Genomic DNA, 19,007 nt, shown 5'->3' on the forward strand with positions numbered 1-19,007 from the left:
CTAATGCGGCACTACGCGACGAAGAACACCGCCAGAAGGTCCCTTTTGATATGGACTGTCACTAATTAGCAACCTGGAGGATTTTCTCTAGGGAGTTCAGCGATTCAAATGCTGTTTTTTTGACTTTCGATCTATAGAAAAAAAAAAAACACGAACTTTGGTATAAAAGCACTTAATTTTTTTTTTATCAATTTAAGCTAAAAATATGAAAATTGATTTAAAATGCGCAATTTAATGATTGAAGGTATTCAGCGATAGCTTTCTTTTTAAATTAAAACAAATAAAAATTCAAAAACATGATACCTATCCGCGGTCCCGAGCACGCACATCCATCTCGCTCACGCCTACGCTCAGTGAATGAGAGAAGAACACGAACCTACGGGGCCTTAAATACGTTTTTATAGCAGGTATCTGTATTTAATCCTTTTCCAGGCCTAGTGATATGCCGTGGGAATTTCCCCGGAATAAGGAATAGTCCTTGTGTGAAATTCCTGGGAAATTTCCGCTGTTCCCGGGAACACTGAAACATAGATTAAGTGAATTATAGTTTTAATTAAAGCTAGCTATAACGACAAGTCACTGCGTTTGGTAAAAGTGGCCATAAACCGTAAACATCTCAATGGAAACGTGACTTTTTCATGTTACGTAGTTTAAAAACGCATTAACAATGACTACCCGAAGTCTCTATTACTTTATGAGATAATTTCTGATTTGTCTATTGTGTTGCATTCACAACATAAGACACGGTTACAAACTTGTCATTTACAATGATTGAATAAGCTATAATGGTGGCACTGGTATGGTAGTGTCAAATTGTCAAGCCAGTCTCATACCACGCAAAGTTTACACAGACATTGCAGTGACAGTGTGGAACTGCCACCAAAGCCATAAACTTACTTCAAGAATATGAACTTTATGATAGCACCTTTACACTTTGCCACGTCAAAGCCAGCGCAAAGCAGTTTAGAAGGACTCAATTGTATTGTAATTAGCCAGTATCTAAATTATTATACACTAGCAGTGTATTTATTGACTGGAGTGACTTGCAAGTTTCTGGGCAATCCAATTTAACATGACCTTAAGCTCTGTAACAACTGAGCATAATCGGAGGCCATATATATAGATTACTTTAACACATTCACTACCAGACAAAAAACGGCGCACTACCCCAGAAACCGGTGGTCTATAGCTGCGTACAAAACAACCCGCCCAGCGGGTTGTCCGGCATCTGAACAAAGTTCACGAGCGCCCACCAGGTGGGTTCCTGGCAGTGAATGTGTTAACACATTGAGTACCGGGAACCCGCCCGGCGGGTCTCTGTTCATAGTCACCTTCCTCTACAAAGCGAGAAAACGGTGGAATCGGCTATGAGCGCAGCACTACGAAAACAGGCTATTGGAATAACTCCTCAGGCAACAAAAAATACTATCCTATTGAAACTTGGCAACCTTTGTATTGGTAGGTAGTTAAAACATGGGAAGGAGAAAATAGTATGAGATATGGAGATGAAAGGTAGGTTCCCCAAAATTCTTACTTCATTATTGTTAAAAATTATGGAATACTATACTTCCTTTTAAAGCAAACATGAGCATCTGAATTTTTGATAAGTACCGTGACTGCTTGCTTGCTTACATCAGCAAAGCTTATTTGAGATGTTTAATTTTAAACTTGTATATATATCTCTACCTAACAATAACAGCAAATTTAGTTGTTCCTAACTATAGACAAGCATGTTAATGTGTTGATTTCGTTAAATAATCAGTAATATGTATCTGGAATATAAAAAATGTTGAATATTAGAAACTAGACAACTGACAAAAAATATGAGTAAGAATTCATAGCAGTAATAAATGTCATAATCAATTGGGCATGGATTTAAAGTATATCAATAAAACATAATACAATTCAAAATGGGTCTATGGCATTTGCCCTCAAAGTCATGTAATAATTCATCAATATCATTGTCCAAGTCATCACTCTGTGCCATCTTAGAAACCATGTCACTGATGAGAAATGCACCGATGGTAGCTTCCTCATGGTTGTCCTGTATGTCGATGTTGACCACATGCACAGGCTGGTTGTGAATGGACCTCCTTGACCCGAACCATTCAATTACTTGATCATATACCCTTTCCTCACATGTGATGATCACATCAAAGCGATCATTGCAAACCTGGAACCTCTCTGGGCATGGCTTGATTCTTCGATTTCTATCTAACATGTGCAGCAATCCATTTTGGGTGTAATATGTCTTATCTTTGTCCAATAAGTCGTTATAAATATCATCGTACGGAACTCCAAACTCATAACAATTAGGTCGATCGGCCGATGCACCCGGCAGAGTTTCACTTTTCTCCCGTTCCAAATGATTTCACTTTGAACCCTTTCTTAGCCAGGAATGCATGGGCTTCCATGCTACGGTTCATGTTCGAAGAACAAACGACAGCAACAAATAAATCTGCCATTGCTACTCTGTGACTTGTGTCTCGTATAATAAATTCCTTAGCTTGAGACAGAATGTTCATTTAATCATTTTTAGGAATAGTCTCATCGCACGCGCGTTACATAAATGACTTTATTTTCCTAATCCTTTGTTTTTACTTAAAATATAAACTTTTGGAGAAATGAGGTTAGATTACGTTTACGTTCCGATTCTGCGTTCTGACACTTCTGACATTTCGTTTCTTCACGTCAGACCACGGACTTATAAGATTATCCGGATAGGGTACATTGGCCAAAAAGTGTGTCCACATATATAACTCATGGTCACCCTAATAGGGTTGTTTCCATCTACAAATCTTAGGGCATAATTGTATCCCAATAAATTCTTTTGGATTATAAGAACATGTTAAACTACTTTTAGGGGACCTGTAATGACCATATTTTTGTAAATATTGAATTTAAAATATCTTTTGGTACACGTCACGTGACCAAACTCGAAATGTCATTGAAGATTCTGATGACGTCACAACTCTCGGATTAACACTGTTGACAGGCGATAAACAACAAATGACAAATGTCAGTTGACAGTTCGTATCTTCTACGTGTGTATGTAATTATGTGTCAAACCGTAAACTGTGAAGTCACACAATTTTCAAAGAGCGTTTTGGGCGCGAAAGCATCTGAAATTCCTGGGAAATTTCCGCTGTTCCCGGGAACACTGAAACATAGATTAAGTGAATTATAGTTTTAATTAAAGCTAGCTATAACGACAAGTCACTGCGTTTGGTAAAAGTGGCCATAAACCGTAAACATCTCAATGGAAACGTGACTTTTTCATGTTACGTAGTTTAAAAAACGCATTAACAATGACTACCCGAAGTCTCTATTACTTTATGAGATAATTTCTGATTTGTCTATTGTGTTGCATTCACAACATAAGACACGGTTACAAACTTGTCATTTACAATGATTGAATAAGCTATAATGGTGGCACTGGTATGGTAGTGTCAAATTGTCAAGCCAGTCTCATACCACGCAAAGTTTACACAGACATTGCAGTGACAGTGTGGAACTGCCACCAAAGCCATAAACTTACTCAAGAATATGAACTTTATGATAGCACCTTTACACTTTGCCACGTCAAAGCCAGCGCAAAGCAGTTTAGAAGGACTCAATTGTATTGTAATTAGCCAGTATCTAAATTCATTATACACTAGCAGTGTATTTATTGACTGGAGTGACTTGCAAGTTTCTGGGCAATCCAATTTAACATGACCTTAAGCTCTGTAACAACTGAGCATAATCGGAGGCCATATATATAGATTACTTTAACACATTCACTACCAGACAAAAAACGGCGCACTACCCCAGAAACCGGTGGTCTATAGCTGCGTACAAAACAACCCGCCCAGCGGGTTGTCCGGCATCTGAACAAAGTTCACGAGCGCCCACCAGGTGGGTTCCTGGCAGTGAATGTGTTAACACATTGAGTACCGGGAACCCGCCCGGCGGGGTCTCTGTTCATAGTCACCTTCCTCTACAAAGCGAGAAAACGGTGGAATCGGCTATGAGCGCAGCACTACGAAAACAGGCTATTGGAATAACTCCTCAGGCAACAAAAAATACTATCCTATTGAAACTTGGCAACCTTTGTATTGGTAGGTAGTTAAAACATGGGAAGGAGAAAATAGTATGAGATATGGAGATGAAAGGTAGGTTCCCCAAAATTCTTACTTCATTATTGTTAAAAATTATGGAATACTATACTTCCTTTTAAAGCAAACATGAGCATCTGAATTTTTGATAAGTACCGTGACTGCTTGCTTGCTTACATCAGCAAAGCTTATTTGAGATGTTTAATTTTAAACTTGTATATATATCTCTACCTAACAATAACAGCAAATTTAGTTGTTCCTAACTATAGACAAGCATGTTAATGTGTTGATTTCGTTAAATAATCAGTAATATGTATCTGGAATATAAAAAATGTTGAATATTAGAAACTAGACAACTGACAAAAAATATGAGTAAGAATTCATAGCAGTAATAAATGTCATAATCAATTGGGCATGGATTTAAAGTATATCAATAAAACATAATACAATTCAAAATGGGTCTATGGCATTTGCCCTCAAGTCATGTAATAATTCATCAATATCATTGTCCAAGTCATCACTCTGTGCCATCTTAGAAACCATGTCACTGATGAGAAATGCACCGATGGTAGCTTCCTCATGGTTGTCCTGTATGTCGATGTTGACCACATGCACAGGCTGGTTGTGAATGGACTCCTTGACCCGAACCATTCAATTACTTGATCATATACCCTTTCCTCACATGTGATGATCACATCAAAGCGATCATTGCAAACCTGGAACCTCTCTGGGCATGGCTTGATTCTTCGATTTCTATCTAACATGTGCAGCAATCCATTTTGGGTGTAATATGTCTTATCTTTGTCCAATAAGTCGTTATAAATATCATCGTACGGAACTCCAAACTCATAACAATTAGGTCGATCGGCCGATGCACCCGGCAGTTTCACTTTTTCTCCCGTTCCAAATGATTTCACTTTGAACCCTTTCTTAGCCAGGAATGCATGGGCTTCCATGCTACGGTTCATGTTCGAAGAACAAACGACAGCAACAAATAAATCTGCCATTGCTACTCTGTGACTTGTGTCTCGTATAATAAATTCCTTAGCTTGAGACAGAATGTTCATTTAATCATTTTTAGGAATAGTCTCATCGCACGCGCGTTACATAAATGACTTTATTTTCCTAATCCTTTGTTTTACTTAAAATATAAACTTTTGGAGAAATGAGGTTAGATTACGTTTACGTTCCGATTCTGCGTTCTGACACTTCTGACATTTCGTTTCTTCACGTCAGACCACGGACTTATAAGATTATCCGGATAGGGTACATTGGCCAAAAAGTGTGTCCACATATATAACTCATGGTCACCCTAATAGGGTTGTTTCCATCTACAAATCTTAGGGCATAATTGTATCCCAATAAATTCTTTTGGATTATAAGAACATGTTAAACTACTTTTAGGGGACCTGTAATGACCATATTTTTGTAAATATTGAATTTAAAATATCTTTTGGTACACGTCACGTGACCAAACTCGAAATGTCATTGAAGATTCTGATGACGTCACAACTCTCGGATTAACACTGTTGACAGGCGATAAACAACAAATGACAAATGTCAGTTGACAGTTCGTATCTTCTACGTGTGTATGTAATTATGTGTCAAACCGTAAACTGTGAAGTCACACAATTTTCAAAGAGCGTTTTGGGCGCGAAAGCATCTGTCAAAATATATTTTGTTAATTTAACATATTTAAAGCCGTTTTTAGTATAAAAGTTGAATTTTAGGGCAACTTTTAGTTAATATAGAACGTAATACGTTTCAAACAATTGGAAACAACCCTATTAGAAAGAGATGTAACGACCTACTTTGACTTCTCATGTGGACACACTTTTTGGCCAATGTACACTATCCGGATTATTTTCTAGGTCCGTGCGCCACACTGTCTTGGTCTAACTAGCCTCTCCAGTTGGAAGAAAAAAAACAGCTATGTCAAGTGTCACCTGTCAAGCAATTGACAATTTGATCATTGAGAATATTGAGATAGAGGTTAATATACGTTAGAAACATGAACATTTTTAGAAATCTCTATGCGCCAGGATTAAAAACGTTTCAAATCAATTCCATTCATACTTCTGTTCCATCGTTAGCATGGACCAAATCTACATTGCCGAAGAATTTTTTGTCACACAATAAGAAAGTGTATCCCCCACAGGAAATTGGCGAGGAACGGCGACCGGCTGTGAGTGTAGTGAAATCTTAGTTTAGATCCGTCATTTTTATGTACCAAAAACAGTAGTCGTGCGAGTTATTTTTATTCTTGTTCTCCGTAAATTTGCGAACAGTATTGGTAAAAAATACAACAATATGCAGTTTACATAAACATTTAATTATTTAATTGACATTATTTTGGAATCAATTTAGAAGTGGACAAAATACACCGTGTTTTTATTTTGTTTATAAGACATAAACAATAAAATTGTAAATATAAAACATTGTACTATTATTACCAATGAGCGGAATTCTTCATAGCAAAAATCAAAGGGATTGACCTAACTGTTTTATCGACTTATAGATGTTACGGAATAATATCGCATTAGGTATCCATAATCAACTTAAAAGATTATTCTGTAACATTTGACCTCTTTGATAAGCAACTTGCATGTCCGTATTAAAGTAAATCATGTCAGCGTCACATGTCACTTGAGTTTTCATGAGTGATTTCCGTGCCATGTAACTAAAATGGTTAATCCTAAAAGAAAACAATAAAAAAATGGATACAGAAAGATTCTTATTTCAGTTTCAAAGAAGATTCTTCCACAATATATTGCTCTAAATGTTACGTTCATTTACATCATAAAAGTATTTTCTGTTTTATTCTTTACTATTATACCAAAATACAGTGGCGGTCAGCTAATTAGGGACACCGTTAATTTGTTTGTATGTATATCCAAAAGCCTGATTTCATTAGTTTAACTTTGTTTCGTTAAGTGACAAATATTTATCGATAAGTCAATAAAACAGTTAGGTCAATCCATCTGACAGTTTGATTTTTGCTATGAAGAATTCCGCTCATTGATTATTACCTAAGTATCGTTATTTACGATTATTTGTGTATCGTATATTTAAATTAATTTTATTACATTGAAGACTTAAAAAATTATTTACATGTGCTTTTGTATAGTAGTTATTGAATTCCGTTAACTCCGGGGTATAGGCAAGTAATTATATGCCATTTCGAACATCAATCGCCGGAGATAGTATTTACGTTTAGTAGCAAATGTACACACTCGTACTAAACACTAATCATTATGTAAACAGGCCTTAAGGCATGTGTATACGCTCGTGAAGGCCTTATAAGATAAAAATAAATTATTATCTCCGAAATGGAGCTAATTAGAATACCAGTGTCTTAAAAAAAGTTGCATAATTTAAGCTCAAGAATGCACCCTTGAAATTACAGAAAAACAGAAAACAAAAAAATTGGTGTATAATTAAATTTCTTAGCTTATTACCTTCAGTGCGGCAAACAAGTTAACTCGTAGTTATAACATACTTGTACAGGGTCAACATGACCTGTGCCGCACCACACATGTAAAATGGGTGAATCAACTTTTTATTGTTACTCATCATGTAAAATGTTACATGTTTTTGTAAACTGCAAACTGTTGTATTTTTTACCAATACTGTTCACAAATTTATGGATCTAGGTTAACATGTCAGCCTCATGGATTGCTAATGAGCAATCCATGAGGCTGACATGTTCACCTAGTGTCCAAAACCTAAATAAATATCAGATATGTGGCATTATCTATGAAAAGGGACCTTATTGTCGATCGCGCTTACGCCGCACTGCGTCGCGCGGCATTGTATTTGTAACAGCAGAAGCGCCATCGAGAATAAGGTCCCTTTTCATAGATAACGTCACATATAAGCAATTTCAATAATGGGCTGTCTACTAAGCATGTTGTATTGTAGTACGGGCGATTTTCCGCAACTCGACGGCTGGCGCCTATTTTGCGTGACAAGGGGGGGGTGGAGGATGGGCTACTCTTGCCAGCCCAACTCCTCGTGGAATCTCTCGGGGATCTGAGGTGTTTTGCCCTGTACGGGGCCACTCCGCTGCATTCCAGAGAGGCTCTTTCTTCTGTCTCCATGCATCCTGGGCATAGGGGACTGTCTGTGGCACCTACTACTAAGCATGTTATACAACTGTATGAATGTAATACAACTTTTCTTATAACCGCGAAAATCGAAGTTCGTCAATTGCGGGGATTTTTCTCTGTCACTCTAATTACGTCTTAGTGAGAGTAAAAGAGAAAGATCCCCGCAATTTGTGAATTTCGGTTTTCGCGGTAGAACCCCAGATACGTCCGGTATCTCGGATACCAAACAGTAACGGAATATCCACTGCAGTTGCTATATAGAGTTTACACTGTACTTATTTCAAAGGGTGTAGCAGGATAGCCTAGGAAAAATTGCCCCCAGCGATTTTGGGCCGAAACTGTAATCAAACGATGCCTTTTGGGGAGGTTATACTCTGCACAAAGTTTCATCCCTCTGTTACCCCCTGGGGGTGAAAAACACCCGATTAACCCCAAAACTGTTTTAATTATTTTTTCCTAAACTATGAAAGTGACGAATTTCAAATTTTGTACAAATATTAATAAGATTAAAAGCTATGTGTTAAAAAAATATTAACCCCCTAACCATTTAAATTCTTGTAAAAAGAAAACAAAAATAAAAAAAGAATCACCTGTATATCAAGTTTGGCCATGGTACACACACCATTTTTTTTTCAAAAATGAGCCACTTTATATTCTACATTATACTAAAGTTTCATGGACCTACTCCAGAAGGAACATTGCGAAATTAATATGTATTGGCTCTTTGGTATGTACTATTAATTGAACGAGACTTGCATTATTAATAAACAATGGCTTTCGATCGGACCGCTGCTTGTGCCCGATTTGAAAAAGGTGGGGATAAAGAAGTATGAATCAAACTCATTTGTATTTATAAAAACATTTTTAGGGTTCCGTAGTCAACTAGGAACCCTTATAGTTTCGCCATGTCCATCTGTCTGTCTGTCTGTCCGAGGCTTTGCTCCGTGTTCGTAAGTGCTAGAAAGCTGAAATTCGGCATGGATATATTATTTTTTGGGCATTTTTTTTAAGAGTACCTCCCCTACACGTAAAGGGGGGTGTTTTTTTTTGCTTCAATCCTACAGTGTGGGGTATTGTTGGAAGGGTATTTCAAAACTAATAGGGGTCTTCAACAAACATTTTTTGATAAAGTGAATATATTCGGAGATAATCGCTCCGAAAGAAAAAGAAAATGTCCCCCCCCCCCCCCCCTCTAACTTTTGAACCATAGGTCCAAAAAATATGAAAAATCGTGGAAGTAGAGCTTAAGAAAGACATTAAATGAAAACTATAGCGGACATGATCAGTTTAGCTGTTTTGAGTTATCGCAAAAAATTTCCCCTTCATAGTAAAAAGACTTACTTTAATTAGGTACTGATTATGCAAATTTGCCTATTTGTTTAACTCGCGTGAAAGGTACCGTTTCATCCCTTGGTTAACAATTTACTATACTTTAAGATCCAGTTTAGCTTATTGTGACGGAAGAGTAACTACGGAACCCTACACTGAGCGTGGCCCGACATGCTCTTGGCCGGTTTTTTTTAATTATTTTGGTTTCGGGACCGAGACGTTGCGTATTAAGCATGATACGAGTATAATGATTAGTGGCTACGAAATAGTACGTTTATTTTAATTTCGCAATGTTCCTTCTGGAGTAGGTCCATGAAACTTTAGTATAATGTAGAATATAAAGTGGTTCATTTTTGAAAAAAAAAATGGTGTGTGTACCATGAGCCAAACTTGATATACAGGGTGATTCTTTTTTTATTTTTGTTTTCTTTTTACAAGAATTTAAATGGTTAGGGGGTTAATATTTTTTTAGCACATAGCTTTTAGTCTTATTAATATTTGTACAAAATTTGAAATTCGTCACTTTCATAGTTTAGGAAAAAATAATTAAAACAGTTTTGGGATTAATCGGGTGTTTTTCACCCCCAGGGGGTAACAGGGGATGCAACTTTGTGCAGAGTATAATCTCCCCAAAAGCCATCGTTTGATAACAGTTTCGGCCCAAAATCGCTGGGGGCAATTTTTCCTAGGCTATCCTGCTACACCCTTTGCATTAAGTTTTTTTTTTCAGTTTGTTTGCCACCAAATCACCAATATAAAATACAGTCCTGACAAACTATGGTATATTGCATGTCTTGTGCGGGGCATGACCGTGGACGAAGCAGTGAAACAGTTAAGTTTTGTCAACAAAAAGGGAGCCGAATATGTCAAGAAGGCTATTCTTGAGGCACAGGAGCTTGCTGTTACTCAGCATAATGTTGAATTTAGAAGTAATTTATGGATAGGTATGCATCTTAAAATTTACCTGTACTTTTTTTATGTCTATGTATTGAGTTTGGCAGTGTGGATGTTGTATGAATGCAGCCATAGGATTGAATATAATATTCCTGAACAACAATTTGCCTGAGGTTTCTATTTAGAATGTTGTCGTTTTTATTTCAGCTGAATCATATTCTGGTCTGGGGAATGTCATCAAAGGCATCAGAAGACATGCTCGCGGCAGGCTCGGTGAAGTGCGCTATAAGTACTCTCATTACTTTGTGCGTCTAGAGGAAGGAAAACCACCCAAAGATTACTATAAGTTGAACCCACAGACACCACAACAGCAACTGGACAATTGGTTGGAAAATATGAGAAAAAGAAAAGTTACTAACTCTTTATAAATGGATTGTAATATTAAAAAAATAAAAAATCGTAGTTTTAAGTACATAATCATAACCTAATTAAATAAATAGTACACCTTATTAATAAATAATATCTTTCAATTAAACTTTATAATTACTAATAGCTTCTGGCCCCTGATTTCGCCCGCATGAGATGAGGTTGATTGATAAAAACTATCTTAGAGTCAGACCAAGATAAGTTGGCAGCGATTTTGACAGCCTAGACAGTGCAAGTGTTATACAAAATGTCAAACTTCTACAAAATTATGACATTTACTTAACATTTGCACAGGCTGGGGCTATCAAAATAGCTTGGTCTATGTCCTTACTCTGCTCATTGTAGATAGTAATATCTCCATATAAAATTTCATCTAACTCGGTTCAGCGGTTTAAGTGTGTAGAGGTACAGACAGACAGAAATACTTTCACAGTTATACTTACGTCATACTGAAAGTTCCTGGACTCCTATAAAAAATACCTGACATAATTTTCAAACAGCATTCCTAAAAAACAAATCATCACCGAACAAATTGTATCTAAATATAGACAATATAAGTTATATTTTCAACAAATAAAAATTTCATTGCGAGAACTCCAAATGGCTCATTCCAGAAACTTTCAGTACTACCCACGTAATAGGTATTGCTAACTTTTTCCCAAGACTTTGTTTGCATGAGATTAGTAATTTGGGTAGCTTATTTTTAGTCTAAAGTGCTTTTTACTGATACTACATATAAGCTCCCCTTTAGACCCCCTTCGGGATGATTTCTGAAAAAAAAAAACTATCATGTCCTTCCTTGGGACTCAAACTACATATCTCTATATCAAATTTCAACTAAATTGGTTCAACGGCAACGGCGTCGACAGGGGGTGGCAGGGAAAGTCAGCTGCCCCCCTAGAGAATAAAATTGCCATCGGGCATATCAACTACCACCCCCTAGCCCATTGGCCATATCAACTCCCCCCCCCCCCCCCCCCCCCCCCCCCAACCCATCAGCTGGCGACGCCCATGTTTAGCGGTTTGCCCATGTTGAGACAGACTCACAGTCGCATTTATAAAATATGGATAGTATATTATTTACTATAAGAATTAATAACCTACTTAAACCAATTTTTAAAAATCAGATACGTCTGCGAGCGATTCTACAAATTTTAATATTAAATGCATTCATTAAAAATCAATAATATAATCATAATTATGTAATAAGGAATTTTACGTGTACTTTAAAAGTAATTACATATGGCGAGTTTATGCGTGTATACTTATTTATTACATACCTATTATAATGTAGGTAATTTAAATCAAACTAGATACTAAAATATGGCAGTAAAAATAAAAAGTGTATTGTACTTTTAATTTTAATACATAGTACAGGCGTATGAAGCAAAGGCGTAATAGGCACTCAAGTTTCCATTTTGGAACCTTTCGATTGCTCGAGAGCTCGATATTAGCACGAGGAGTTAAACAACAACTTTGTAAAAATATTATACATATTATTTCACATTGCCATCCCATCCATATTTAAAAAAAGAACTCGACATTTATAAAGAATTCTATTAAAGCTACACGACCATGCATAATTGTTGTACAGTCAAGTCTAAAAATATGGGTGTACACATCTTACTCAAAAATATGTCCCATAGCATCTTATTCCAGTGTAATAAGAGCGTTGTGCCATATTTATGAGACGATTCTTTCGATACATATTTTTGCATGACTGTATGTATAAAATTGAGATAAGAATTCAAATCTGATTATACTCGGATTTTATGGCTTTTGATACGAAAAAAAATAATTTTCTTGTCGCGGCATATCATGTTTACGTAGAATTATGAAGTGATTTTATTGGTTCTTAACCAACACATCCCTCGCTACGCATCCTCGCACATGTCTAGTGGAAACGCGGCCTTAAAGATCTCGTACGCGCAAATCACTCGTGGTTGGATATCTCGCGACGACTAGGCGTTGAATCTATTAAAATACAAAATCTTGTTTTCATTCTATCAATACAAGAAATAAAGTCAAACTTATAACGTAGATTAAGAGGAAAGCGGACGGCCGCTTCTCCATACCAACGTAGTTCCCATTTTCCTCCGTGGATATTGATATTATGGAAAATAATTTTGTGTAATTTGATGTTTATTAATATACGTTTGACTTTTTTCGATTTTTTGATTAGGTTGTAAAAATTAGGAGCGAAACACAGTTTTCATTCAAGTTTTAAAATGCCCCTAACTATTATAATAATTAGTAGTCAATATATACAAAAAATCGTGTCAAGATATTTTCAATAATGTTAATATCCAGAGAGGAAAATGAGAACTACATTTGTATGAAAAGGCTATTTCGCACGGGTCCTACACTTTCGTCTTAATAATTAAATAAATATTGCATAGTGGCATTTATTATTAACTGAATTCTAGTATTAATTTCTGAGCACAAAGGTTATACCTATGAGCTTTTAAATATCGTTACGCACTTTAGGTTTTTTAATTTCTAAACACTAAGCGAAGTCCGAACTTCAGCTTTCTTCTTGGGCACATAACCATAAAGGAATATAGATGCAATAACTAATACAGTACCAACAGTAAACTGTAAAGTCAAGTGGAAATCAAATATGTACATAGATGCAACACAAGATATTACTATAGCCACGGAAGTGGCAAAACCTTTTAATATATTGTCAGCGTATTTAACAACCACGGCGACTATAAGGCCACCCGCGGCCTGCAATATCACCAAATACCAGACGAATCCGTCGAAACCCTTGAGAAGGTGGTTCAACGAGCCTTCGTTTAATAAATAAGTTACTGTCCCAAATGGTAGCGACAGCAAGCTTAGCTGAACGTTTCTCATCCACACCTGAAACATAAACGTCTTATAGTAAACTAATTTAGGTTTTTCTTTTCCCTATTATTTATTTTATTATGTAGTCGTTTGACATTTTAATATTATATTTTTAGTTTAGAATTTGTTAATGACATCTTAAATAATAATGGAAATGTAAATAATTTGCACGCCTGCATGCAGGTTGAATATGCATATACAACTTAGCCATATGATCTTGCCTTGTTACCATATTCGAGCAAATAAACCTATTTTGATTTTTTTTAATTATCGTGACACAATGGAACCAATTCAATTAAGACCAACTAAGAATAATTAGGGTAAACCGTCCTTTACTGGCCACCCCCCAATTACTGGCCACCTAGCTTATACTAAAATGACTAAAATAAGAATTCTATTTATTTACTTACACAATTCAAGTAAACTAAATACTTAACTATCGTTCAGTACCCCTAGTGTAACTTTGATCGACATCATAACGTGACGAACGCGTTTGCGTTAAGTGTCATTTTGTATGAGATTTTTGACTTTCCAAAACGTCCCGCTTGGCGCGCTGTTTAAAAACCCATACAAAATGAGACTAAACGCAAACGCGTACGTCACGTTTCAAAATCGAATTTAGTTACACTAGGGGTACTGATGATTAACTTAGATTGTATGATTATCTAGTTGGTTACTAAATTCTGTTACTGCAATAATCTTTATCTACATAAAATATACGAACGAAAGTTGAATAAACTATATATTAAAATGAAGTACACAAAATCAGGAATTACATATGACAATATCATTCAAAATGGCCTCCTCTGGCGTTGACACAGGCCCTCAAACGACGAGGCCAGTCATCAATAGCGGCACGCACGATTGTCATGTCTAATTCCGTTACTGTCTTAACTATGGCCCGCTTGAGGAAGTCGAGATTTGTGTGGGTTTAGCACAGGCTTTCTACTCAATAACCTGCCATATGGCATAATCCAGGCTCCGCAGGCAGGTCCGGGCTTGAGGACGGCCAGTCTTCGTGAGCAATAAAGTCAATTTTGTTCCTTAAAAACTAGGCTCGAGTTGTTTTTGCCTTATGTGCAGGAGCTGTGTCCTGTTGAAAGACCCATGGCTGGTTTTGAAATAGGGTGTGGCTTAAGGGCTTCACTATTGGTTCTAGAACGGTTTCCTGGTAAACTTTGGCCCCAGTTTTCACACCTTTTTCATAGAAATGAACCTGTGTTAGCCCTGAGTATGACACACCCAGCCAAATCATTACATAAGAGGGATGATGGCCTCGTTGCACTCTCAGAACAGCCGCAATCGCCTCTTGACTGTTTTTTGCATACACTCTGTCATTCTGGCGGTTACAACATTCTTCAATGGTAATTTTTTTTTCATCTGTAAATAGTATATTTCGGTGGCCATTTTGTAAGGTCCGACCGAGAACGCTTTTTTGTCTCGGCCGAGACCGAGACCGAGACCGAGATTCAATGGGATTCTCGGCCGAGACCGAGAATTTATAAAATAGAAAAAAAATCGAATTTTGCACTAAAAATGTTTTTATAATCGAAATTCGACGATTTATCAGAAAAAAAGTTATCATAATCAATTCCTAGCGCTATTAAACAGTATTTTCAGGGTTCTGTAGCCATAATGGCAAAAATCGAACCCTTGTAGTTACGTCATGTCCTATGTCTGTCGGTCTGTGCCTATGTCACAGCCATTTTACTCAAAACTATACGGTATATTTTATAACCAAAGTTGGAACGTAGGTGTAGATGTATTATGTAAGTCGCTTCTTAGTTTCGAAAAAAATAATGTAAAATATATTTTCAAATATATACTCCGTATAAATGTAACAAAAAGTAAAAAAAATGTGGCTCATCATTACATAGGTCTTTAAAAATACAGAAAGGTTGCTAAAACGTTTTTTTTATTAAATAAATACTTTGACAATAATCGATTTAAAAAAAAAAATTGTGTGATCCCCTCTAACTTTTGAACCGGGAGAGCAAAACCATTAAAAAAATTCTAAATAAACAAATAATTTTTCAGGAAAATTATTTTGAATATGGTCGGTTAAGCCATTTAAGAGTTATAAAAAAACTGATCTTCTTATTAAAACGACAAAAGTGCCACTAACATACGTTCTTTTGCTTGTACGGCTTTTTTGTATTATATGAAGGTACGGAACCTTCCATTATGCGTGGTCCGATACGCACTTGACCGGTTTTTCAGTACGGATGTGCACAAAAAGAGGTAAAATAACAATAATCAAAATAAAGAGTTCTATATTGTAACCCAAAACATCCGCCACAGTGTCGTTTTGTACTTACCTACTGCTTTGCTTTTTCCCTTTGACACAAATATATTTAGTATCAAAATATCCATTGTCATCTTCCACTTACAACAAGTTAATCTAAGTTACATCCCGATAACAATATACACCCATTTATTCATCAATAACAACTACCACAAAACGAAAAAAACCAAATGAACAAGTCATTATTTGCAACCGCGCCTATCCGATCCCAACACTTAGTATTTGATAAGTAATTGGCTTAAAATGTGGCTATGAAACCAATTTAAATCACAAAAAACGTCACCAACCGGGCGATGCAACCAACGAGTGGCTTAGACTCCGGGGCTCGTGCGCGGAAAATTCAAATTCACCAATGATAACTCATTGCTTATTCTCGGTCTCGGCAAGAATCTCGGCCCATTTTGGCCGAGAGCCGAGACCGAGATCTCGGCCCGATTTTTGGCCGAGAATGCCGAGACCGAGACCGAGATCTCGGTCGGACCTTACCATTTTGTGCGTACCGCTTCAATAGCACGCTTCTCTCTAGCCTCATAGTCTTTAATCGTCCATTAAGCGGTAAGCGTGTAGTCCAAGGTCTTCATTAATAACTTTTTTAGGGAGCTTCTCTTCACAGACATCTGTATTGCCAACAACTTTTGCTTCCGGACGGGGTTTCTTGCAATTCTCACATTCACTGCCTTTATTAGAGCTGGGTCTTCCAGACCTCTTGCGGTCATCGAAGCTCTGAGTACTATTGTATCTATTAATTGTGCGATAAACAAATTCTTTGTTAATTTTTAGGTTTTCAAGCAACTTCATAATGATGTTTGGCGGGTGCCCACATTTGTGCAACGCAATTACTGCGATACGATTCTCTTTAGGACCCAATTCATTATAGATACGACGAGATAAGCGTTATGTGGGTATATAATTATAGCTCACAAATCCACCACATTGTCATTTTTATTTTTTCGGTAGCATTTGTTTTAACGGAAATAAAGAGGTTGCAAATCGAGTAACAGAACTTAGTAACCAACTAGGTATAGGTAGGTATTAAACAGAATCCCTTTTAGTATAAGGTGGCCAGTAATTGGAGGGTGGCCAGTAATAGACGGTTTACCCTACTAGAGATGCCACGAATAGTGGTTTTGGCCGAATACCGAATATTCGACCTCTTGCTGCGGTCGGCCGAAACGACGATATTTGGCATAACATGTCTACATTTCGAGTAAAATTTATTTATGAAAATAGTTCGCTAACAAAGCAAAACGTTTGCTAAGATTTAATTTTTGCTGCTCAGAACTAGTGAATGTAGTTAGAGTCAATCAAATCTAAGCCATGATATACTTAAATAAAATTATTTGTTAAACAAAAAAATGCTTAAAAAAGATCTTCGTATTTAACAACTTCCCAGGAATACAATTTAAATATCAAATCAAGTGGTTTACGGATATTTTTATAGTTTGATTTTTTCCTTTTCGGTAGGTTAATGGATATATTCTATATTCGGCTGAATAATAGGCAACATTCGGACTGAATACCGCATATTCGGCAAAGTGGCCAAATGCGTTGAATACGGAACAGTGGCCGAATATTCGAAGCATCTCTACTAATTACAGTGCTTAAATTTAGTTACAATTCACCTATATGAGTCTCCGTTTACGCGAAAGAGGGTCATACTTCACTACAAGGCTTAAGAGTCCGCACTGTCCGCAGCAAGCTCGGCTGAATTTCACCTTCTAGTACAGTCATTATATCCAAAAAACCGACCCTACCCGTGAATAATACGTTCTTGATTTTTTTTTGCGTAGGTCCCTCGGGGACGTGAACATAGAACATAGGAAAACGTGGAACATAGGAGATAACGATAAGATTTTGAATTTGTCGCGTTTTTCAGGTTTAATTACCAAAATATCGATCCTAGAAGAAAAATTGTAAGGACCAAACTTGTAGAAAATCAAATTTCCTACAATTTTTGTCCTCACGGTTTTACTGTAAAATCATAAATGGCCGAGTTATTCAAGGAAAACCGTTTTGAATATACACAGGAGCCTGATTCAGTCTACTTTTTGAATTTACACTCCCAGTGACCCCCCCCCCCCCAAGGGACCTACGAAAAAAAAAACCAAGAACTGATTATTCACGGGTAGGGCTGCCATCTCGAATTTCACCAAACCCGGACAAAGATTCAAAAAAACCCGGACATTTGGCGTAAATCGCATTTTTCCCCGGACACTTCTTGACACCCCCCCGGACGGCCTCCAAACTAGGACAAATCCGAGAAAACCCGGACGGATGGCAGCCCTATTCACGGGTAGGGTCGGTTTTTGGATATAATGACTGTACTATTCCCATACAAACGAAGTTTCGTTCTCATTTTAAAACTACGAGTTGGATTGTAATGAAACTTTGCACATACAATGACATGAGTCACATGAAGTATATCGTATAGGTATAGGTATATTATACACCGTGTTTTTTTTATTTCCGTTAATTTCAAAGGGTGCATTCTTGAGCTTAAATTAAGTGACTTTCTCAAAGACACCGGTATTCTAATTAACTCCATTTCGGAGATAATCAATATTTTTATCTTATAAGGCCCTCACGAGCGTATACATTTGCCTTAGGGCCTGTTTACATATTGATTATTGTTTAGTACAAGTGTGTACATTTGCTACTAAACGTAAATACTATCTCGGACGATTGATTTCGAAATGACATTGATATGTCATAGTTTTCAATGGTTTAGTGGAATTAAATGTAATGCCCGTGTTACAACAAGGCTATATGCAACATTTAATTACTTTTTATAAAAAAAAAATTATATTATAAATTTTTTTTAAATTAACTACCTATGTCATTTAGTTCCTTAAACGTACTTACTCATACCCCGGAGTTGACGGAATTCAATAAAAACATGGTGTATAGCTCCCGCTTATAAAACGAAATAGAACACATACAACTTTTTAATGAAACATTGAAATTCGCTGTATTTTTAACTATGGTATCTGTAAGCTA

At 36.6% G+C, this 19,007-nt stretch overlaps 1 protein-coding gene and 2 pseudogenes across 1 annotated transcript; 1 reads left to right on the forward strand and 2 right to left on the reverse strand.

Annotated features, from left to right (window-relative positions):
• Window positions 1–1,859: 1,859 nt before the first annotated feature.
• On the reverse strand, window positions 1,860–3,083 carry LOC133533441 (RNA polymerase II subunit A C-terminal domain phosphatase SSU72-like; annotated as a pseudogene).
• A 992-nt stretch (window positions 3,084–4,075) lies between these two features.
• On the reverse strand, window positions 4,076–5,227 carry LOC133533438 (RNA polymerase II subunit A C-terminal domain phosphatase SSU72-like; annotated as a pseudogene).
• Window positions 5,228–6,053: 826 nt separating this feature from the next.
• On the forward strand, window positions 6,054–10,964 carry LOC133533439 (large ribosomal subunit protein uL22m-like). Its single transcript, XM_061872420.1, has 3 exons — window positions 6,054–6,282; window positions 10,266–10,479; window positions 10,637–10,964. Exons 1-3 carry the CDS (start codon window positions 6,109–6,111, stop codon window positions 10,855–10,857), a joined length of 609 nt encoding a protein of 202 aa, XP_061728404.1. The 5' UTR covers window positions 6,054–6,108; the 3' UTR covers window positions 10,858–10,964.
• The last annotated feature ends 8,043 nt before the right edge of the window (window positions 10,965–19,007 follow it).

This window comes from Cydia pomonella, unplaced genomic scaffold, assembly GCF_033807575.1.
Source record: "Cydia pomonella isolate Wapato2018A unplaced genomic scaffold, ilCydPomo1 PGA_scaffold_165, whole genome shotgun sequence".
NCBI lineage: Eukaryota > Metazoa > Arthropoda > Insecta > Lepidoptera > Tortricidae > Cydia > Cydia pomonella.